The sequence below is a fragment of the Cydia strobilella genome, chromosome 2, assembly GCF_947568885.1.
Source record: "Cydia strobilella chromosome 2, ilCydStro3.1, whole genome shotgun sequence".
Taxonomy (NCBI): domain Eukaryota; kingdom Metazoa; phylum Arthropoda; class Insecta; order Lepidoptera; family Tortricidae; genus Cydia; species Cydia strobilella.
Genome location: NC_086042.1, coordinates 27,887,582 through 27,912,489, shown reverse-complemented (window position 1 = coordinate 27,912,489; position 24,908 = coordinate 27,887,582). Strand labels below are relative to the sequence as shown.

The 24,908-nt window shown below is 37.1% G+C and overlaps 1 protein-coding gene across 1 annotated transcript; it reads right to left on the bottom strand.

The window, feature by feature from the left end:
• Window positions 1-2,189: 2,189 nt before the first annotated feature.
• On the bottom strand, window positions 2,190-23,461 carry LOC134755093 (lysozyme-like). The gene is made up of 5 exons (XM_063691574.1): window positions 23,302-23,461; window positions 7,123-7,211; window positions 5,381-5,441; window positions 4,220-4,346; window positions 2,190-2,354 (listed from the first exon to the last, which is right to left on the bottom strand). The coding sequence occupies exons 1-5, from the start codon at window positions 23,453-23,455 to the stop codon at window positions 2,216-2,218; spliced, it is 570 nt and encodes a 189-aa protein (XP_063547644.1). The 5' UTR covers window positions 23,456-23,461; the 3' UTR covers window positions 2,190-2,215.
• Window positions 23,462-24,908: the final 1,447 nt, after the last annotated feature.

The following is a 24,908-nucleotide window of genomic DNA, read 5'->3' as shown; positions in this document are numbered from 1 at the left end:
CGTCGCTGGTAGGTTAAGAATATTTTGAATACCTTTTTTTTTGGTATCTTGGTTGGTACTGCTCAGCTATATATTTGTTATGTGCACGGAGTAGAAAGAGGGCACCATAGCCTATAGTTTCTTGAAGCTCCATAGATGTCACTAATAATATCTTTTTATACGAACTAGCTAGCTAACATTTGGCGGCCAACTTGAAAATAAATATAGGCAGATAACCCTGTAATTTTATTAAATAAATTTTTTTTCGTTGCATCTTAGATATAATAATATATATACCATAGAGTAACTTATACTAGAGCGGTACTGTCATAGTAAATTTTGTAACCCCAGTAAATTCACTGCCATCTGTCGACACACTTTAAAACTAAAAATGAAGATTTATAAAAATACGATAAAATGTATTTAAGTATGGATAAATGATTTTTTTTATTTGCATTAATAATTTTTATGATTTTGACCCATGTTCTTTCACTGATATGCGTTAAGATTGTTAAATAACAAACGAAACCGTCAACGCCATCTATACGACAGTAGGCCAAAGCTAGTAGCGCCCTCTGATCGAGAATCAAATTTTCTTGATTTTCGAGGCACGTTTTTTCCTTAGACTGTATCTATCTATTACGGAGTTATATCTATCTTTGTATATACTTAAATTGAGACTATTCTGATTTTTTCAGGTGGAGTTTTATATCAAAAACCGTAATTGAAGCTTTGGAGGCACAATTAAATGAATAACAGATTTGTCTGCAAAATTATGTATTACCTTATTCTGATTTTGAAAGTATGAAACCTAAAAAAACCTTATAAACCCCAAGTTGAAACATCAAGCCGTAATCGTAAAGTATCAAATACGATCCTCCATCTTTAAGGCTTCCCAGGTCCCGATTGGGAGTCTACTTTATGGATTTAATCAGAGCATTCCTCTCCTTCGTAAATCACTACTCTTTAGATTACATTTATTTGAAACCACATTTTCGTCGAAATCTTAACGTAGATACTTTTTCTTGATTCAATTATAAAATTTCACGAAAATGTAGGGAAACGTAAAGTAAATTTTTAAATTAGACTTCTATGCCGACTTCATTCAATGCCGAAAACCCGATTATCGGGTATTTTATGGTTTCCCGATAGTCGGGACCGCCGCGTTGTACTACAGCTTTATATGACGAAATTTTTGTCGCCTGCCGCGGATGTCTTGTGTGGCTGGGTGGCAATGAATGTGTTAAACAACTTAACACAATAATAAAATAATTGTTAATTGCTAAATTTGTAAAACAATTTGTGCGTGACATAGACCGTCGACTTAGACAAAAGGGAGAGGACCCCCGCTCCGAATCGTTCCTGGTGCAGAGGCTGTCCATAGCCATCCAGCGGGGCAATGCCGTGAGCATTATGGGCACTTTTGCACCGGGAGCGATAACGAACGGGGTTGACTAATAGTTACTTCATGTAATTATTTGTATTCATAGGTTTATTTGACGTTTTGTATGTTTATATATTGCTAAATTAATTTTTCACATCACCTATTCAAAAAAGGGTTTTTTTCTTCCCCGCTAGGAGGGATCAAAGTGGCACTTTTCTTCCCTGCTAGGACGGATCAAAGTAGCACTTTTCTGTTCTACCCTTTTGTTTCTGACCTGATTTTTATTCTTTCTTGCATACAATTTTTTTAGGTTAAATAATATTTTGGAACACAACAATTTCCTCATAGGTGATGTGAAAAACAGTATGTGTCACATGGTAGCAAAATTATTTCCACCTTGGGCGTTAACACTTAAATCCCTCACTACGCTCAGCGATGTCAGCATGGTTGCATTTTTATCACCTGTCACTATGCCTGTCACTTTCGCACTTACATACTTGTTAGAACGTGACAGGCATCGTGACAGGCGATAAAAATGCAACCGTGCTGAGCCCGCAGGATTCAATGTACGCCCTCGCCGTAAATATGTCATTTTGCTACACAATCTACTATTTACCAAGTTTAGCAGAAACGTCTGCCAACGATGCTATTAAACTTATAATAATCCAGAGGCCGTGAGTTCAAGTCGCCATGTTTCCAATCTTTCCGAAAAACGTCAATGTCGTGCCGTCATCTCCTTCAAGGGTCTGCCCTGACGCTGCACCATGTTTGGTGCCCACGCGGCAGTTTACTTGGCTCAGGAAAAAATAAAATAAAAGAAAAATAGTTAAGCCTCAGGTATATTAACAGTATTTACAAATTCTTCGCATTGTTGTTCGGAATAAAAAGTCTTCTCAAGCCGTTCTTTGATCGCTTGGATCGCTTGACTCTTCGCTTGTCCCGGCCTGGTGATACTGATGATCTGGACGGCGGGTATTTCCAGTCCGGACACCTTAAAACAAAAGTATTAACAGAATTAAAAATAAAATGCTGACCATACGTTTACATACCTATATACAATACATTGCGGCTTTGATCGGTTAATAGAACTACTCAGCCAGCAATTACCTACAATGCCATTTATTGCAAAGTTTGTAGAAGCCTTTACACAAACAGTTTGAGCTTGTAGCCATAGTGCAACCCGGACATCTTGTTAAAGACTTATCGACCACCTCGCCGTCACCGGGTTAACTAATTTGGTTAAGTTGAGAACATTCTACATCGTAACTTGAGCGTCTTGGTTTTACTGACGGGCCAATTCGAACAATGCTTATAAGGTTATGCTGTCGGTGTCATATCGGTGTAACATATTATAAGCATTGTTCGAATTGGCCCGTGAGTCGTCTTAGACGGTTATCATACTGGAACACTGATGACGTTTATAGAAGCCTATGTTCTGTAGGATTAGTATAAGATCAAATGTGACGTTTTCAACCAAAAGGTACCACATTGTCGCTTGTCGATAAGGTTGATATCAAATTAAAGCTATATGGAAATAGCGCCTTATTGACAACCAACAATAAGTACCCTTTTGATTGAGAATGACACAAATATAATTTTACGCCGTGTAAGAAGTTTGTAAAAGATATTAGAGAGTATTATTTAAATAATTAACTTTTTGGACATTTGCGAATGCAGTCAAACGCAAATGCATTCACAAGTACAAATTACACAAATGTATCCACAACATAAACATAATTAAGTATTGTAACCTTAGAATAACGAAGCTTATTTCAAAGACTATGAACTCTATGTAGAAATAAAGTAGAATTTTACTAATACTGTAATTCTGTAATGCAACATGCTAAAGACCAAAAGATTTGAGGCGATAGAATAAAAGATTCACTTTAAAAAACCGAAATTCCGGTTCAAAAGTTTCCAGTGTGATAAACAGCTAACACAATAACAACTCAGTAAAACCAATACACCCAAGTATCAGTGTTGAATACGCTATAGTTAGCGACAATCTGGTGGAATGCTCCAAACACAAATTGCGAATATTAACTGACTTGCAATATTGCGAGACTAGACAGTTAGTATGGTACTTTATTGTTATTATAAAGCTTAAATACGTCAAAACTTGGGCACACATTTTTGCTTATAATTTTTGTCACGGGTGGTTTTATTTTTTTTGTTTACTTAAATTAAAATCGCTACAGTATGAGGAACATATGATATCACAATAGTTGTCAATTCTGTAATTCGTTTTCATGATAACGAGCTTTAAACAATGACTGAGCGAAATCACTTTGCACCAAAATCCTTGGAAAATTCGATTAGGCTAAAGAAACTTGTGACAATGTTAATATATCAAGAATCAATTAGTTTTTTGTTTTTGAAATGTTGCGGAGACGTTAATTAACGGAAAGCAGAAAAACACGAGATTGTAATGAGAAAAAATAGACACTAGGAACATACAGCCTCTTACATAAAAACCGAAACCTATATTTTCTTATGTTGCAAATAAAGTAGAAATATCTAAAATTTATACACAAAAAGTGAAGTCAAGTTAGATTAAGAGCTAGCAAGAGCTTATCTGCCTCCAAAATAGTGGTGCTAAATGAAATTTGTATGCAAAAGTAGGGTATAAAAACGTTTGATAATTTTTAAAGTATTTGAACGTGTTAAATATCCGCGCCGTGTCCAAGATCACCGCCTTCTGCATCTGACCCTTGATCCAACCACGTAGCGAGTCTCTCAAGATGTTGGTCGTGTATCTCTTTTATCCTTAATAAGACCAAATTAATAAGAGTGAAAGAGATTTATGATATCAGTCGTCAAATGCGGTAACTCTAGTACCTACATGTCTCAACTTACTTCTCAATATCAGGTAGCACGTGTCCTTTGCACCGAGCTTCCCATTTGGACCAGTACTTAAATCCTTCCTGCTCGAACACTTTCAACGCGCAGGCGCTGTCGTCTTTAATGTCATCGTCCAGTAACACTGAAAACAAATAGAAATTGAGCTTATTACCTCAACTAAGTATCAAATCTAAAATTTTGGACCTGGGTATGTCCTTAAACTACTTCCAAAAGAGAGATATGGGCACTGTGAAAGTGTGAACGTCATCTCGCTCTGTGTGGTAGGGCACAGCACAGCTGATGTTATTCCAGATCTAGAGCAGAGCCCAACTGGGAAAGTATCCGCCTTACAGAAAACCGCAGCCAAATAACACTAGACCCTACTCATAGTGTTGTGTTCCTGTCGGTGAGTAAGGTTGCCAGAGCTCAACAAGGGTAACTCCTCTGGAGTTGCAAGCGTACATAGGCTACGGAGACTGCTTAATATCAGGCGGGCCGTATGCTTGTTTGCCACAAAAAAAATTGTATTAAGCAGAAATGTCTGCAAAAGATACCAAAATGATAATAAATATAGGAGAAAACGCATTGTGCCGGGCGAGACTCGAACTCAGGTCTGCGGGATACCAGCCCGCCGCTCTACCAACTGAGCTAGCGAGACTTACCCGTTGACAGCGAATATTCCGACCATATCCTTCATATGCGCATATACCATATAAACTTAGTAATTATTTCATCGTATTAACCAGGAAGTGTTTATTGATACCATTTGAATCCTAATCATCCCGAAGATAACACACTTAAAACGTCTTAGTTTCTACAAGGTTTATATGCAATCTCGACATATTAAATGACGTATCTATAGGTAAAGGCTTCATATGAATCATAGACATAGTTATCGACGCGCCACCGAGCGACCGGGGGTAAATGAAAGAATATTCATATAAAATTTGGGCAGCATAGGATTTTTTGTCTTTCACTTATAAATTTCGGTATTTCGCCATCGCCTCCTACCTATGATGCCACCCGGTCGGTGATAAGGACAAAGCATATATGGCACTATTTTCTCTTTCCTCTTATAGGAATCGCAATAAGACTATCTTTCTCTATCAAAGAGTGTCAGGCCCTTGATATGAATAATCAATTCGTACGGTTTCTGAATCTGTAACGCCTGCTCACCTTCGCAAGTGATGTCGCATTTGCCGCCTTTCTTTCCTTCCTTGCACCACTCGCTGCCAATCTGCAGAACAGGAAACAAAAGCTAGCAAACAGATCTCTGATTAACTATTATGACAAACACGTCGATTTGAAATGAAATTATATGATGTATGTTAATGTCAAAAGCTTCAAAAGTTACCTATCTTATCTACACAAAAGGAAAAATCAACAAGTTACATATTAAGACTGCCTGTTGTTTACCTCTGCTTGTTATTTTGTTTTCTTTTGTATTGTTTTCTTTTATTGAGGTGTGCAATAAAGAGTATTTGTATTGTATTGTATTGTATTAAGAATCAAACATTTATTTAGGTACATACATACAATATATCTACAGTATTACTACTAAACTAAATCATAATTCTAAATACAATTACAATGTCAATTATTAAATTAAATGAATAAATAAAATAAATAAAAAATGTCAACATAAAAGCACAATAACAACTAATCAAATAACCCACCCCGGGTCATTCCAGGCGCAAAAGTTCCCAACACGCTCGCTGCGTTTCCGCGTTGAACCGCAATTAAGAATTGTATCGATATTATAGTAAAGGCAATATAATAAACTAGCGGCCTGATTCGAACCTTAAGATAGCTTTATAGATTATGTTTATAGATGTCAGTGTCAAAAGTGAAGTTTCTTCAGACAAAAACGTCACTTTAGACACTGATGACATATCCGATCCATATCGTATCTCAATTGGATTAGTCGGGTTTCCTCGCAATTTAAAGTTGGAAGCAATTTTTAAAAGACGAAGTAATTTAAATATAGTTTAGTAGTAGTAGTAGTAGTAGTAGTAGTAGTAGTAGTAGTAGTAGTAGTAGTAGAAGTAGTAGTAATAGTAGTAGTAGTAGTAGTAGTAGTAGTAGAAGTAGTAGTAATAGTAGTAGTAGTAGTAGTAGTAGTAGTAGTAGTAGTAGTAGTAGTAGTAGTAGTAGTAGTAGTAGTAGTAGAAGTAGTAGTAATAGTAGTAGTAGTAGTAGTAGTAGTAGTAGTAGTAGTAGTAGTAGTAGTAGAAGTAGTAGTAGTAGTAGTAGAAGTAGTAGTAGTAGTAGTAGTAGTAGTAGAAGTAGAAGTAGTAGTAATAGTAGTAGTAGTAGTAGTAGTAGTAGTAGTAGTAGTAGAAGTAGTAGTAGTAGTAGTAGAAGTAGTAGTAGTAGTAGTAGTAGTAGTAGTAGAAGTAGAAGTAGTAGTAATAGTAGTAGTAGTAGTAGTAGTAGTTGTAGTAGTAGTAGTAGTAGTAGTAGTAGTAGTAGTAGTAGTAGTAGTAGTAGAAGTAGTAGTAATAGTAGTAGTAGTAGTAGTAGTAGTAGTAGTAGTAGTAGTAGAAGTAGTAGTAGTAGTAGTAGAAGTAGTAGTAGTAGTAGTAGTAGAAGTAGAAGTAGTAGTAATAGTAGTAGTAGTAGTAGTAGTAGTTGTAGTAGTAGTAGTAGTAGTAGTAGTAGTAGTAGTAGTAGTAGTAGTAGTAGTAGTAGTAGTAGTAGAAGTAGTAGTAATAGTAGTAGTAGTAGTAGTAGTAGTAGTAGTAGTAGTAGAAGTAGTAGTAGTAGTAGTAGAAGTAGTAGTAGTAGTAGTAGTAGTAGTAGAAGTAGTAGTAGTAGTAGTAGTAGTATTAGTAGTAGTAGTAGTAGATCACTTTATTGTACAAAACAAAAATTGTTAACATGAAATTCATATAAATTTAGGTACAAAGGCTTCTTACTTGGAACAATCCGTAATATTTTCTTCGCGCAGACTTAGTGACTAACGCGGCAGTGTTTCTGTCGCTCTCCTGCTCTATTAGGCACACCCCTGAAACAAGAAGCAGAACAAATTATTTAACATTTATAGATAAATAAATATTTTAGGACAATCTTGCACATATCGACCTAGTCCCACAGTAAGCTCCACAGATTTAATATATTTAGCCTATGGAGGAACCTGATCTTCAACAGAAGGACATGATGTCCCGATCCTCAGCATTGAGGGACCGACTGAAGAAGAAGATATTTATTTCTGTGGGTGTCCCTAGCCATTGGACACAGCCGAAATGTATATATGCATTAGGGTATTTAGAACCACTATACACAGTATCATAACGACCGGTGTAGCGGTTACGAAGTAATTAACAAATTACGAATTTTTACTTTGGAGCAGCCTGTATGTGTTAGTAGCTCCTGAGGTACTAAGTAGTATGAAACCTTCGTCGACCTTTTTGATTATCTTTTTAGGGTTCCGTACAGAAAGGGTAAAAACGGGACCGGACGGGACGAGACGGGACGGGACGTGTCACCAGGCTGTATCTCATGAACCGTGATAGCTAAACAGTTGACATTTTCACTGATGATGTATTTCTGTTGCCGCTATAACAATAAATACTAAAAAGTACGAAACCCTCGGTGGGCGAGTCCGACTCGCACTTGGCCGGTTTTTTTATTTATGACACTAATAAGACTTTTGACAAATGTCATCATTGCCGCACATTTTCCAACAAATTGTAAAAAGCATACATGATTGATACAGATTGTTTATTTTTGTTATCGATTATTGGAAATAACTGTTGTTTGAAAATTTATTTTTTTATCTTTTATTCCATTAAAAAATATTAACGTTACAGCATTCCTGAGAAGTAGTAACCCTACGTGGGATTTTAGGGTTTGTCGAATGGCTAAGCTAAGGACACCCTGTATATATTATTTGATTAGTAGATGTTGTGATTACATTTTATTTCCTATCTTATTTTATATTTAAAGCTCCTCAGATTACAATTGGGCGGCTTGATTAAACTTACTTAATTTCTTGACTTAATTACGTTTAAGTTAAGGTAGAAGATCAAAGGACAAAAGACCATAACTGTACTAAGCGACGTCATTTAGCTCTAAGTCAGCACTAAACCTATAGGCTTTGGGTTTTTAACTCTAAAGCTCTCTGGAAACAACTGTTTATAATAATCTATAGAACATATATTAAATCACATAAAACGTTCGTTTACGTAGTGCCACTGTATATATTTACGTAAATAAAGCGTATTTTCCAATAACATTTGAAATCGGGAACATTAGAGAACATTAGACTTATATTGACCGGGATATAGACCGTGATTACCTTTTGTATTATTTGTGAGCTCCCGATATTTCGCGACAGAGCGCTGTCTACACAACTTTGACACCCACCCGCTATCTTCATTCACCCGTGAACATGATGCATGTAACTGCGTCGAAATATCGGGAGCTCACAAATAATACAAAAGGTAATCACGGTCTATATCCCGGTCAATATGAGTCTAGTGAAACTAACCGTGAATCATTCAAAACTCTAATTAGAAAATATGTCTAAAACGTTATCTATCAGAATTCGTGGGAAGTCGTCGAGAATCTCAATCGACTTGAGATAACGTCCCATCATCTTTATCATTATGATAACAACGTAAGTACCTATTTATCTACGAACACATACTTATGTGGCAATCGAAAATATTTTACGCTTAAAATAGCATTTGAAAATGGTTGGTTCTGTTTTTTTATGATGAATAGGCAGGCGTTTGACCACGATCCCACCTGATGGTAAGTGATTCTGTTGATTTGGTTTACTAAGAAATAGACATAATCACATATTTAATTTTATAACAGAATCTTCTAGTCAAATAAATAGAAAATAAGCAATTTATCAAAACAAATTGGACAAAAAAATGTATACAAACTATAAGGGGGTGTATAGAGGGGGTGGTCGCATCTTATATGTTTTTGTTTTGTAATTTTAATTTTATTTTAGTTTAGTTTAGTTTTCCTTTCCTTTTAATAATATTCTAACATAGTTCTTAAGTAAAGAGTTAACTTTGGTTCCCTGGGAGAGGGGGAAATGTTTAGTGTGGGACGCAACGTGCGTCAGCACTTTCGCGGCGTCGCATATTGGCCGTACTGTGAGAACGGCAGGGGCAGCAGCCGAGTTGGCTGCAGCTCGCAAGCGGGAGAAATATGAGGTCCTGGCGAACTATTTATTTGTCCCTCTTGCAGTGGAAATTACGGGGTGCTGGTGTACGGAGGCCAAGGCCTTTTTCGGGGAAGTGGGGAGACGCATGCGGGAGAGGGGTTTGGATCCTCGCTCTGGGTCCTTCCTGATGCAAAGATTGTCCATCGCGGTTCAACGTGGCAACGCGGCGAGCGTCATGGGCACCTTTGCATCGGGGGGGGTCGCGGGACGATTTTCGGGACGGCTGAAGTGGTCTTTTTTTATTAGTGTTAGTTTCTAGGATAGTATAGTTTAGAGTAAGAGTAATTTGTTATTGTGATGTATAATTGTATATTTGATTGACTATTTATTAAATAAAGAATTGTGTACTTAGTAAAGAGTTACTAACCATATTATGGAACCTATGTTTTCTGAATTAAATGTTTTTTTTATTTTTTTATTTATAAAATTAAACAAAGTAGCAAAGCAATAGTCTGACAATCACAGTCATGACAGTCAAAGTACTCTACGCGCGAAACGCCCCTTATTAAACGGTACTTGATCGTGACGTGCTGACGTGACGTCACAATCAAGTTGGAGCCATCGTGAAGTAAGGAAAACAAGATTTTTTTTTCGTTTCTTTTTTTGTGTCGAGTTATTGTGACAAAATGTTACACCACAAATTTTCAAATTTTGTAATCGAAATCAGCATGTCATTGTCCAGTTCAACAATGGGTTCAGGATGCTGTTGGGACTGCCTCGTTTTTGCAGCTCGTCAGGTATGTTCGCGGAGGCGCGTACAGACTGCTTCGGTGCGATAATACGCAAAAGAACTGCCTCCCTGATGCGTCGCGTGCGAGACAGTTCCAACAGCCTCGTGCGCCTAGTGTTAGTCACCTGCTTGCGCCTTCTGGAAACATTGGGACAATGTACATATGGGATCCAGAGGCTTAGTTTATAAGTTATTATTAGTTAGTATAGGTTTAACTAACATAGGCTTAAGGGAATGTACACTAACACTATGGACATTAGTCTGAAATAAAATATATTGATTGATTGATATTGATTGATTGATTGTCCCTATTGATTACCGTATTGAAACAAATACCAAATTCAAACCGGTGTTTCAATACTTGTTACAGCGGTTAATGCATGAACCATAATACTATATGGGGTAATGATATGAGGAAAACGGATACAATTTTCAGCGCTCGCTATAATGAAGCTGATTAAAGCAAAGTAAATAAGCTAATTAAATTTCCAATAATACGGTGACGTTAATGCTGATGAGCGGTATAGTCCCTTTGCATGCACGACCACAGATAAGAAAATGACTTGAATTTCGACAACCATAAATAGCCTATTTAGGCTATTTAGGGTTGTCAAAATTGGTGCTATCGTACCATACATAAGAAAGGGACAGCATGATTCGTCCCTGAATCGATGTCAAACTTTGGTTTTGGAGGAAGTTTATTTTCTGTACGGTAGTACTATTACTTATTCTGTGCTTGTGCACCTGGAAAGGACCTGCAGGCAAACGACGGTCCGGGAAACTAAATAGCCGCTGGACTGATGACATAAATAAAACGGTCGGTACAAACTGGAGATATATAGCTATAAACAGGGATAGATGGAAGTCCTTGGAGGAGGCCTTCACCCGATGAGGGGTTCTTGTCCGCAAACTTAATTTTTGTTATAGATTATAATATCAAATTACTTTATAATATATGTGAAAAATTGACTTATTTAAATTGACATACTAAGAATACATACTAAATAAATTATATAAATGCTTTACTGTAACAAACCTGACTTATTTAATGTAATTAACTTAGACTCGAAATATAAGGCTTTTTTATTATTTTGTTTCATTATTACATGACTACTAGGAGCACTAGGAGCAGTCGTGAGCCAAGAGCTCTTACAATTGAGTAAAATACGACTGGCAAAAGGTGCCCAATGTTTTTTCCACACTTACAACTATTTATACAGGTGAACCTAGGACAATACAGTGTAAAAACTATTAATAAAAAACATGTAACGTCTATTACACACATAATAATATACAATCCTGATTTTGTGAATTCATTTAGAGAACATGAGAATATGTCAATATTTTCCGATGTTATATAGAGGGTCCGCACAGCGCGCGTTAGCGGCGCCTGACCGAGCAGATTGGTGCGCCCGTGCGGCTCGGCCAGCAGTCGCGGCGAACGACGCCGGCGCCACACTTATAGTATGAGTTTTCTCAAATGATTTTTACGCCTCACACCCTAATCTGTTAAACAAAAGCCTTTGTTTCTTTTCTTCAGCGGTTACCAATGCTACCGCTACTGACTGAACGGACACAAACACTTTTAAAAAGAAATTTTACCGTCCTAACATTTATATGGTTCAAATTTATGTAACAGTTCATTCTGAAGCCACACACAGGCAACCGATCGTCCTGCATTACCCAAACTCGTTATCTCCGAATGAGCTGTTACATTTTGAACCTTAATACTATCACGATGGTTGCTTTTTAACGACATGGTTGCTTTGTCACGCGCTCGGCACGCGACTAAGGCGCCTCTCCATAAAAGAAACAAAGGCTTTTGTTTAACGGATTAGGGTCTAAGGCTTAAAAATCCTTTGAGAATATTCATACTATACCTATAGATAGGTATATCGGGCACATAGGCATAATTTGCCCTTGAGTAGCTTAAAAATATATGTTATGTTACCAGGTATAGTTCCCTGATGATGTACTACATAAATGTGTTCAACCGCTTTGTTTGGGAAATGTAATTCGCAGAATCATTATTATTGTAAAAGTCGAAATTAGACAAGCTGATGAACCCGTTATTGTACTATCATTCAAGGATTTTCCTCATGGATGTCATTACTGACGCTTGACTAGCGAAGGCGAGTCAATTTGATCAACCTACCAGTGGATGTTATAACCCCTCGAACTGCAAACTAATATTTAAAATTTTCGCGCCGTGCGGCGCGCAGCCGCAATGCGGCGTGTTTTCCATATTAAAAATGGCGGCCCGCCGCATGCGCGGTTGTCAGAGAGCGTCCCATTCGAGGTAGCTTGCCGCTCGATAATACTTTTTCACACTCGTCATTTTAATCTAAAAAGTATTTTTAGTAAAACATTTTTGAAATGGATATGTGGATGAATATGTTAAGAGCGGTTTATATTCCGATCGATATTAGTCTAGTGAAATATGTTAAGGTTATGGACTTTTTGCCTGAATCAATATTAAAATAAATAAAGATAATTTATGTTTATTTATTTTGTTGTAGTATTATTTCTAAATAAATAGTTATTACTCACTCTGGTTTTCGCCAGACCTTGACTTTGACTCGCCCGACGCATGACAATACAACGTCGTGTTACATGACAAAATTGCGTTCCATCACCACGCCTCTGTCGCGGGTTTCCCCGTATGCTATTGTTTCCCCTTGAATGATGTTTTTTTTATACCATGACAAACAACTTACGACCCTGATCGTAAAGGGATGTCATAACGTATGGATATATACTTACCCTTTAAACGCTGTTACAAGGGCGTGGGTTACCCATTTAAGCCCTAACAGACTACCGCACCGGATAGCGACTTTGGTGCGGTCAAAATATCTCTTACTCGCTGTAACTTATAGCTGCGTCCTTAACGCACGTACGGCGACCACCTTAGTTAGATACGATTGATACGTGCGCCGCACCGCACCGCAAAAAGGTCGCGGTCCGGTGCGGTCGGGTCGTCTGTAGACACTTTTATACTTTACTTTACTTTTTTTTTTTACTTTTATACTAGCTTCTGCCCGCGACTTCGTCTGTGTGGATGATGATAATGATGGATAAAAACTATCCTATGTCCTTCCTCAGGCCTCACGTACCAAATTTCATGTAAATCAGTACAGCGGTTTAAGCTTGAAATGTGAACAGGTAATAAACAGACAGACAGACTTACTTTCGAATTTATGATATCCCTATTCAATTCACTGTGTCTGATTTATAGTTTTATCAAATGTTACGACTAATTTTGCGTTTTGTGATATGACGGGAGGTATCCCACAGGGTACTGTGTACCTTTTTTTAAAATTAACTCCGTCAAAATATATATATAAGAGTACTATGTTTTAGTAACTCACAAAGATGGGTCTTAATTATATTAGATATGGTAATGCATTATTATTTACAGAGACATTATTATTACCTACATGTAAGTGCACGTAAATATTTAACTGCCGATTGTTTTATTTCTCTCAATACTTTATTTTAGGTATTTGCTCTCGCAAAGTGGTCATCTTATATTTTATTGTCGCTGAAGCAAATAACACACTTGATAACAATCAAGTACCGTACCTAATTTTATACCTACAGAATTTCGTAATAAAATACTATAAAGGTCGCATTCTGTATTAACAATTAAATATTATTCTACAATGTATTGCAAATGGCCTCTAAATCGTTACATAATTCAATTTTGCGAGTCGAAATTGAAAATTTCAATTTTGTTGCTGGAAATATTCCCTAAACACTCATATGCTTGAGAGGCGTATAAAAGTAAGGTGTATCGGGGTTATTACCATATCCTGATTTTTCGGGGCAAAAATATACCAGCACTAGTGATATCAAATAATATTTCAGCACATTTTATTCTAAAGCGATTGTAACATTTAAAAATACCTATTTATAGTAAATTTGACTTGTCCTCGTACTGCACCAGTTGAACCGGGGTATCATGATAGTTTTTGAGATACAAGAAATTTTTATCATGGCAATCACGGTATACATACACCTACAGCTAGCGACCGGAGTGAATGGCGAACATATGTTGTAAGAGAATGGGTGTACTTTGTGTTTAAAAGAAATGAACAAGCAAGCTGTTGTTAGACTTATGTGACATTTATAAGACCTAACTAAGTACACAGTTTTATTTATTTATTATTCATTTAAACTTTATTGCATAAAAAACCTACTTAATGGGCAAAAGGCGAACTTAATGCCATAAGGCATTCTCTACCAGCCAACTTTAAGACAAAGCAGTCAAGATTAAGGTTTTGACAAAAAATAAATCTTATCTTATCTTTAGAAACTTGCTATTGTCTAAATTGTGCCTCTTACGAAATTACCCCAATATACCTAACAAGGATATTTTTATAGTTCACGACTCTTATTGTCTATATCTGAATATGCAGATTAACCTAACAGTTAGCCATTTTACAAGAAATGTATGATATTATCTTGTTATTTATCTTTAATAGGTATTTGTTTAAGCAAACGATTTTTAAGAGATAATAAAGATAATGATATTGTTAGCTTAAATGCCGAAATACACCAGATGCACAAAAACGAGAAGTTTGGATGTCAACTGCATTTTTTTGTATTATGTGGCGGTGAAAGGGTTGAACTATGAAATACCTCCACAGGTAAGCGCATGTCGTTGTCTGTCACCCGACGCTTTATCTGTCAATTTTCTTGATAAAATGAGGGACTGAACGAACGTCATAATCGCGGCAGGAATGCGGCGGCGTTCTCCGCCTTAGCTGCGTCTTACGTAAGCGAACAACTCGCGAACGCGAAGTGAAGCGGCGCAGCGCGGCGCGGCGGGCCCACAGCGTTCGCGTTCGCAACGAGATCGCCCACGTAGGACACTTCTATAGGTATCAAAGGATTGATTCACCCCGCGCCGCATCGCTTCGCGTTCGCGTGATTCGCCTACGTAGTACGCTGTGTAAGATTATGTGGTGTCATGAAGTAAATGCTCGATGTGAGTTTTCTCTTTCTAATTCTGAATACGAGATTATGCTAAGTATCTCTGGTAGGTTAATGCACCTAAACTGTAGCGTGGCGAAGTCGGTTTGGGCAAAAGTATCATTTATCTCGTCACGTCATGTCAATAAAAAAAATAACGCTTTAGCACATCGTTAGTCATTTGTAGAGATGCACCGTATATTCGGTTACTGTAGGAATAAAAACAAGGCTTCGATATTACTTTTAAGTATATTAAAACAAATAAAGTTTACAGAGGTTAACTTGAGTGTATGACGTATGTAACGACAGGGGTAGGCCAACAAGTAAACGTCAGCAATCAGGTGCGGGCGACTATTTGCCTGCACGCAAACATCAGGCGTCCAAATTCCCAACATCCTCTCCTGGACGCAGACGCTTTGGAGCCAAGCCCAGGGCCGCAGAAAAATATTCATGCTTCGCTCGTTGGAGACCCTTTGTTAGAATATCGGCAACCATGTCTCCAGTACTTTTATATTTAACGGCCACTTGTCTGCTAGCTATCTTCTCACGTACGAAGTGGTAACGGACATCAATATGTTTACTGCGAGCGTGATAGACAGCATTTCCTGAAAGACTAATCGCACTCTGATTATCACAATAAAGGGTAATAGGTATACCTTTATGTTCAGGCTGAAATTCTTCTTCTAGCTGTTTTAACCAAAGAGCTTCTTGGATTGCTGAAGCCAAAGACATATATTCAGCCTCGGTCGTGGACAATGCTATAGTTTGTTGCTTCTTTGAATTCCAGCTGATTGGACCACCCTGAAATAAAAAAATATAACCGGTGCAAGATCTACGATCTTCAACATCGTTTGCCCAATCTGAATCACAGTATCCGGAAATCATCTCACTCATATTCCTCTTGTAGGTAAGTTTCATATTAATTGTACCTTTGAGGTACCTCATGACACGTTTTAGCGCCATCCAATGTTCTGTGGTAGGTTGACTGTTGTATCGACTCAGTGAATTCACTATATAGGTTATGTCTGGTCGAGTTCCTTGTGATAGATATAACAAACAGCCAATAATCTCTTGGTATGGAACATCTGTCAATATTTCCTCTTGAGTCTCAGCTTTCTTTAACTTGACATTTGCATCCGTTGGTGTCCATACCGGCTTACAGTTATTCATCCCGAAGCGAGTGAGTATCATTTTTATATAGAGAGACTGATCTATAGAAATTTCATTTTCAACATCTTGAGATATTTTAAATCCTATACATTGTTTTGCAATTCCTAAGTCCTTCATGCAAAACTTTTCTTTTAGTTTTTCTTTCACCATATGTGAAGTCTTCTCATTATTAAAGAAACATAGCAGGTCATCTACATACACTGCTATAAAAAGCATATCATTTTTATTTATGATACGGTAGTAAACACATGGATCTATATTTGAGCGAGTCATTCCAATGTCTATTAAGGCAGTATTCAATTTTTTATTCCATTGCCTACTAGCTTGTTTTAATCCGTATATGGATTTGTTCAATCTACAAACTTTATTTTGGTCTTGATAGCCAGGAGGTAAAGACATATAAATCTCTTCTTCTATTTCTCCCTGTAAAAAAGCTGTGACTGCATCCATCTGATGTATTGCAAGTCCATATTTTGCAGCTAAACCCATTAAATATCTTATTGAACCATATCGGACCACTGGAGCATAAACTTCATGGTAATCAATGCCCTTAACTTGTTTGTAGCCTTTGATTACAAGCCTCGCTTTGTAGCGTGATACCATTCCATTGGCATCTAATTTTGTCTTATATACCCATTTGCTGGGAATCGCTGATTTTCCTTCTGGTAAGTTTACAAGTGTCCATGTATTATTTTGTAACAAAGACTGGTATTCTTCGTTCATAGCTTTCTTCCACTCATTAACTTTGTCACTGCGAAGAGCTTCTTCTAAGCTCAACGGATCACTATTTAAAAAACTCATCGGAGACTCTCCACTCATACATATGAGAGAGGTAGGTACATGGTCAGTTTTATTATCTCCTCTCCTCTCCAGTCGATGTGGAATCGGTCTTAAGTTTATCCTAGGTTGTGGTGAAGTATGAAGTGTTTCATCAGGCAAGAATGTTTCATCATGACCATCTTCAAACTGATCGGATTCATCTGAAATAGAAAATCTTTGCGAATCATCCTGTACTTCTCTTGCCTCATCTTCAGTGTTTCCGCTTGCAGATTCCAGCCCATCGTCAAATAATGGTAAGTTTATAGTCTTATTTTCTCTCTCTTTATTACAGTCTTCATTTTTCTTAGTTACAGTTTCCTTTTTACTAACATCTTCCTTTTTTTCAGGTAGATCATCAACTTTGTTTCTCTCAACAGAAGCCTCCAGGAATACAACATCTCTACTAATTATTACTTTTTTGCTTACAGGGTCAATGAAGCGGTAACCCTTTGTACAGTCGCTATATCCAACAAAAATTAACTTACGTGACTTTGGTTCAAGCTTTGTTCTTTTTTCTTTGGGTATATGCACCATCGCTTGACATCCAAAAATCCTCAAATGACTTAAATTGGGTTTCTTTCCAGTCCATATTTCATGCGGGGTCTTATAAGATAGAACACGGGACGGTGAGCGGTTCACAATATATGCTGAGGTGCCAACCGCTTCAGCCCAGTACGTATCCTGCAATTTTGCATTTAAAATTATACATTTTGCGCGTTCTGTCAGAGTCCTGTTCATCCTTTCACTGAGACCATTATTTTCAGGTGTATATGGATTAGAAGTTTGGTGCAAAATACCATGTTTCTTCAAAAAAGTTTCAAAAATTTTGTTTTTGTATTCGGTCCCGCAGTCGCTTCTTAAGATTTTTATTTTTGTGTTCAATTCATTTTCTGCTCTATTCTTAAATTCCACAAACTTTTCAAATACTTCGCTTTTATTTTTAATAAAATATACATGTACTCTCCGAGAAAAATCATCAATAAAAGTGACATAGTACCTTGCTCCTCCCAAAGAAACATGCTTCATCGGCCCGCAGACATCACTATGCACAAGCTCTAGCAAACTGGTTGCCCGGGAGCCCTCATTAGGAAACGGTCGCCGTGTCTGTTTGCCTTCAAGACATGTTATGCAAGTTGTATCGCTGTTACTCGGTGTCAACTTTACGCCTTCAGTACAGTCCGGTATTTTATTAACGCTTGAAAAATTCAAATGGCACATTCTTTGATGCCACAAATAAGGATCATCATCAGTTATTGTCTTTGCCATCATTACTCGCAATTCCTTATTTTCACATGTAATTAACTGATATGTTTTATTTACTAACTTTGCCTTTGCAACTAATTGCTTACTCTGGTTATAAATCTCACAGCCTTGTTTATTAAAATCTATTGTGCAATCGTTTTCAACAATTTCACTGACAGAGAGCAAGTTTGTTTTCAGCTCAGGAGCATAATGAACATTTTTCACCTTTATAGTCTCAATAGTGCCATTCACCTTTACTTGGATATATACAATACCGCTGCATTCAACTTTTAATCTGTGATGGTCGGCTATTTTAATACTTGTTACAGATGGAGGAGTTATATTTGTGAGCCACTCCTTGCGCATTGTAAGGTGAATCGAAGCTCCACTGTCTACATACCAGTGTTCAGAGTCATCGGTCATGGCGGCTGAAAAAGCTGAAAATGCTGCTACATACCCGGTGCTCTTCTCTCCATTTGGCTTTTTATTCCGACAATTTCTGCTGAGATGTCCATAACGATTGCAAGAAAAACATCTTGGCCCCTTTCTAAACTTCTGTGGGTCATTTCTAGGTTGACTTTTAATGTTTGTATAAAGTGCGGTAGTGTCTGACGTTTTAACTTCCTGTAATAACTTATTTTTCACTAAGTCAGCACTAATCTTCATACCTGAACTTTCTAAACCCATAATCATAGGCTGATACTTATCGGGCAGACCTGCCAGCATCAAGGTGCCTAGCCATTCTTCGTCAACTTCAAATTTTATGTTTCTTAATTTGTGTGCCGCTGTCATTATTTTGTTTACATAGTCTTCTACGGAGGAACTATTCTCTAAATTGGTATTAATAAGTTCCTTTAACAAACCCACCTTCCGAGTTAATCCACTGTCCTCAAATGCCTTGGCTAAATTTTCCCAAACCTGTTTTGCGTTTTTAGCATCTTGAATATGTATATAAAGTATCGGGTCTACCAGTAATATTAATTTTGACTTTGCCTTGACATCTTGCTTGACTGACTTGGTATCGGTGGGCTCCGGTGTAGTTTCTATGTACTGGTACAAGTCTTCATGCTGCAAGTAAGCTTTTACAGCAAAACTCCAACTAGCCCAATTATCTCTGCCAGTAAGCTTCTCAATCGACATCAATGAATTACTGTTCGACATGTTTTTTGTACAAATTCACCCTGAAATATCTGAAAAGTAGAAATCGGTCGCGAGCGCGGTAACTAATTTGAGGTTATGCACGCGATATTTCTATTTTCACTTTTTTACAACTTTTTACTAATCGGAACGCGAAACTAACATTTAACGGCAGGAATGGGACGGCCCATAACCTGTAGGAATAAAAACAAGGCTTCGATATTACTTTTAAGTATATTAAAACAAATAAAGTTTACAGAGGTTAACTTGAGTGTATGACGTATGTAACGACAGGGGTAGGCCAACAAGTAAACGTCAGCAATCAGGTGCGGGCGACTATTTGCCTGCACGCAAACATCAGGCGTCCAAATTCCCAACAGTTACTATCCGGTATCCGGACAATCCGGCCCTTATTCTGCCCTAATCAAGCAATCAAATCAATCAATGCGGCCCTTATTCGGATACCGGATAGTGACGCACTATATCCGGCGGTAGTAACTTTGCTTGATTTTGGGGTAAACAAATGGAATCTAAAAACAGTCACAGTCATACTCGAAGTCGTCGATTATAATTGAATACCGGACAAGTGCGAGTGCGAGTGCGAGAAATACACGGTTATCACGGATATCACGGTTCATAAGATACAGCCTGGTGACAGACAGACAGACGAACTTAATCGGAACAATAACTGTATTGTTATTAGTGTAAGCAAAGGTGACCTTGGACATAATTTTAGTCATAAGTGCTTATTGTTGCTATATTGTTTTGCATGCTGTGGAAGCGGTGTAGCCTAGCGACAAGAGCATGCGACTTTCAATCCGGAGGTCGCGGATTTAAACCCTGGCTCGTAGGTACTCGTACCAATGAATTCTTTCGAACTTGTGTACAATTGTACATGTTTTTTTGTATTTGCTAGTCACTTTTCGGTGAAGGAAAACATCGTGAAGAAACCGGATTACCGGACTAATCCCAATAAGACCTAGTTTTCCCTCTGTATTGGAAAGTCAGATTTTGTGATTAGTTGCCAAGCGGAACCCAGGCTTCCCTGAGCCGTAGCAATAAGCCGGGGCGCTAGAAAGAAGATTGTTTTGCATGCTGTAAATTTTTATTAGCTAGAGTTCATTCCTATGAGAGGCGAGGTTTAGCCATAATGTGAAGGTAGTAAATTTTTAGTGTTCCTTTTGCATGATGTATATTTTAATAAGCTATTATTCATTCCTTAATGAGAGGCGAGGTTTAGCAATAATGTAAAGGTAGTTAATTTTAAGTGTTCCTTTTGCATGCTGTATATGTTGATTAGCTAGAATCAATGAGGATATAATTAGATAGAGCGGTACTGTCATAGTAAATTTTGTAACCGCTGTAAATTCACTGCCATCTATCGACATACTTTAAAACTAAAAATGAAGATTTATAAAAATACGTTAAAATGTATTTAAATATGGATAAATGATTTTTTTATTTGCATTAATTATTTTTATATGATTTTGACCCATGTTCTTTCACTGATATGCGTTAAAATTATAAATAACAAACGAAACCGTCAACGCCCTCTATACGAGACTAGGCCAAAACTAGTGGCGCCCTCTGATCGAGAACCAAATTTTCGTGATTTTCGAGGCACGTTTTTTCCTTAGACTGTATCCATCTATTACGGAGTTATATCTATCTTTGGCTAGAATTCATTCCTTAATGAGAGGCGAGGTTTAGCCATAATGTAAAGGTAGTTAATTTTTAGTGTTCCGCGCAAAACTTTGTTTTGAAAACCGGAACACTTATTTTTACAAACGTTGTTCGGTAATTATCTTAGTAAAGTGATAGTATACAAATAGAGTTTTGAATGATTCACGGTTAGTTTCACTAGACTTATATTGACTTATAAATAATACAAAAGGTAATCACGGTCTATATCCCGGTCAATATAAGTCTAGTATACAAATAGCCACGATGAATTGCCGGGTGTTGAGTGTGTTGACTAAAGAATAATTAAACGCGTTTCAAGATTAATTCGTTATTATCACTTCCACGTTAGTTCACTGCATAATAAGCTATCAATATTACACTTTAAACAACATTAATGAGCAAATTACAAAAAAAAATCTTCGCCATTTTGAAGTTCAACCGAAAATTAAATGTGACAGTAACACTATTTGTTAGAGAAAGAGTCTTATTGCGATTCCTATAAAGGAAAGAGAAAATAGTGCCATGCTTTGTCCTTATCACCGACCGGGTTTTTTTTTCATGGTCGGGTTATGGCAGCATAGGTAGGAGGCAATGGCGAAATACCGAAATTTATAAGAGTAAAAGAGAATATGAATATATATATATATATGTGTTTTTTTTTTTTTTTTTTTAATTTATTTTCAAAAAAGTATAACACATTTTAAACTTATACAAGTTTCGCCAAACTTGCGTTTAACGGCGAAATGGTGCACTCATTTTCAATGTTAGTACCTTAATCTAAATTTAATGATTAACTTATATTACTAAGGTTAATACTTTTGTGAGAGATAATGCTGCCATACATTAACCTGTCAATATGGAATATGTCTTTCTCTTACCGTAGCTCGGTTTCATATCTATAACTACTATACTATGTCTATGGACGGTAATGATTATTGTTTGTATACTGTTATTCCTACATGATGTTTTTTTTTATAGTAAAATTTGATTAGAGAAAAACCGAGGAAAAGGGGGAGGGAGGAAGATGGACTGTGTGAGAGATGATATGAAACGAACGCGAGTGAATGATGAGATGAGGGGCGAGAAAGAGGTATGGACGGAAAAGACATGCTGCGCCGACCCCAAGTGAATGGGATAAGGGCAAGCGAATGATGATGATGATGATGAGTAAGATTTGATTCGTTAATAGAAGAATTTTGATTGAAGAATGGTCCAATTGTCAACTTAGTTGCCTCACATAATTATAGACATATTCACCTGACAGATTACGCATATACAAACGTTGAATAATCTCTTTGAAGACAGATGAGAGGCAATTTCTCATGAAATACATCACATTTACAATAGTTACGTGATTACTCTCAAGATTGATTGCATTCATCTCAGTCTTACCCATATGGTTATAAACGGGAAGTAATGAGGAGCGAGCTGATAAGTTAGCTTAGGTCAAGTTAGATTAGCACTCGAAAATGTAATATATTCTACTTAATGTTCATTGTTCAACTACGAATTTTATAAAGTTACTTTCGTCATATTTTCAGTACAAAAAACTCGTTCCATGTAATAAAATAATTGCCCAAAACTTTACCAAGAATTCAAAGTAATTGTTTCATTAAGATATCTGATATTAATAGAGAGGTTTTATTATCACACTTCACGGCATGTATACCGGGATAAGAATTAAAGAAATTGACACCATCTTCAAAAATACTGTCTAAACTACATGTATAACTACTGACATTAAATACCAATGTCCAAGGGAATATGACCTTCCAGTTTAGGAATTAAACAGGTAATTTAGCAGACAGTGTTTACATATGAAATGTCATTACAGTACGCACGTACTTTGAATGATACACGAATTTAAACAATTTTCAAGACCCAAAGTGATCCCATAAGTGATCCATGAATAAAGTTTTGTATGGAGCACAAAAAAATTGAGGAGTGCAAATTATCCTTTTTCGTGAAAACCATCGTGTGTAATATAATGTGACAAAATATAAAAACAGGTTTAAAAATAGTCACTTATCAGGGAGCACGGTAGTGCCCCCGCCAAGTCGAGCATCATTTTGTTTCGTTTGTGTTTACCTACAAACAAATAATTTTTCCCCATAGATGAAGATAATATATTAATTAAATTTAATATAATGTACTCACAATTACTAAGAAACGTCCTCTGAAAATTAATCTTCAGCAGCTCCCTCGTGAGTTGACACCTCGTGAACACCTTAGCGTCAACGACTAGCAAAACAAAACACAGCGCTAGCACGCATCGCGCCGCCATCTTTGACGGCTGGCGGCCGACTGACATGATAGTAAACAGCACGTGTTGAGTTATAATGATATGCGCGCGCGCATTGGATAAGTATTCTTGAGCGTAGACGAGTGATAGCCTCATGACAGTCATGACCATAACTCGAGGTTTCACACTCGAAAAGTAACGCACCAAATCCGATTTTAAAATCCCTCATCAATCCCAAAGATTTCCGTTTTGGTCTTCATCAGCAGTTCCACTTCACCAAATGGCACTTTTTTGAATGCAAATGTTCGATTTCTTGGTGAAAATACTAAAATCGTTATGTGTAGGTATGCCTTTAAGATTTGAGGAGTTCCCTCAATTGTTCATGGATACCATTATCACAAGTAATCAGAACTGGATTTGACAAAAATGAGGCCAACTTGAAACTACATACTTTTTAACAAAAAAGAATTGTCCAAATCGGTTTTTCCGAATTTTCCTACACATGATGTTGTTCCGAGGTAACAAACATACAAAAAAATGTTGAGTCGACAATCGCTATAGTTGATAAACACTGACCTACATTTCGATTTTATTCGGGAAGTGGGTTTTTACCTGCCTTATGCCTGCAGGCACCTTATGCAATATGCATAGTCTAGGAACCCGGGAAACCCATAACACAACATTACGCAAAAGCGTCAGGTTTTCCTTAACGAACCTGAGAACTCATTTTAAACTATCAGAGATGCCACGCTTTACTATGAATCTTAAACATTTCGGGCGTACTTATTCTGATGCGGCTAGCGACGGTATAGACTCGTAAATACACTCTTTGATAGAGAAAAATAGTCTTATTGCGATTCCTATAAGAGGAAAGAGAAAATAGTGCCATGCTTTGTCCTTATCACCGATCGGGTGGCATCATAGGTAGGTAGGAGGCGACGGCGGAATACCGAAATTTATAAGTGAAAGAGAAAAAATCCTATGCTGCCCAAATTTTATATGAATATTCTTTCTCTTACCCCCTGTCGCTCGGTGGCGCGTCTATAACTTCTTGTATATACTATGTCTATGTAAATAGACAATAGCTCTCAGTACATTTTGACTTCGAAAAACGGTCCATATAACTGACACGTATCTGACACATTCTAAATTCTTTTCCTTCTCTATTATGGATGGTATAGAAAGGATGCCAATCTCTTATGGCAGAATTGTTGCAAAAGTGACCGCTTTCAGCTTTAAATAATAGTTCCTAATCTCTCCAGTGGCGCTAGTTAGGCTCTGGGACATGAGTATAACATGAACCATACAAGGCAACAAATAACCCGACCAAATTACGTAGGTTGTTTTGGTAGTATTTCGGTGTATGGTGGCGCCGCCTAATTACTGTTTTTTGATGGACACTTTTCATACATAGAGATTTGGCTCCTTTATATAGTCTCCATGCTTCTCCATAAATGCCCCGCCCATGGAGACTATATAAAGGAGCCAAATCTCTATGTATGAAAAGTGTCCATCTAAAAAC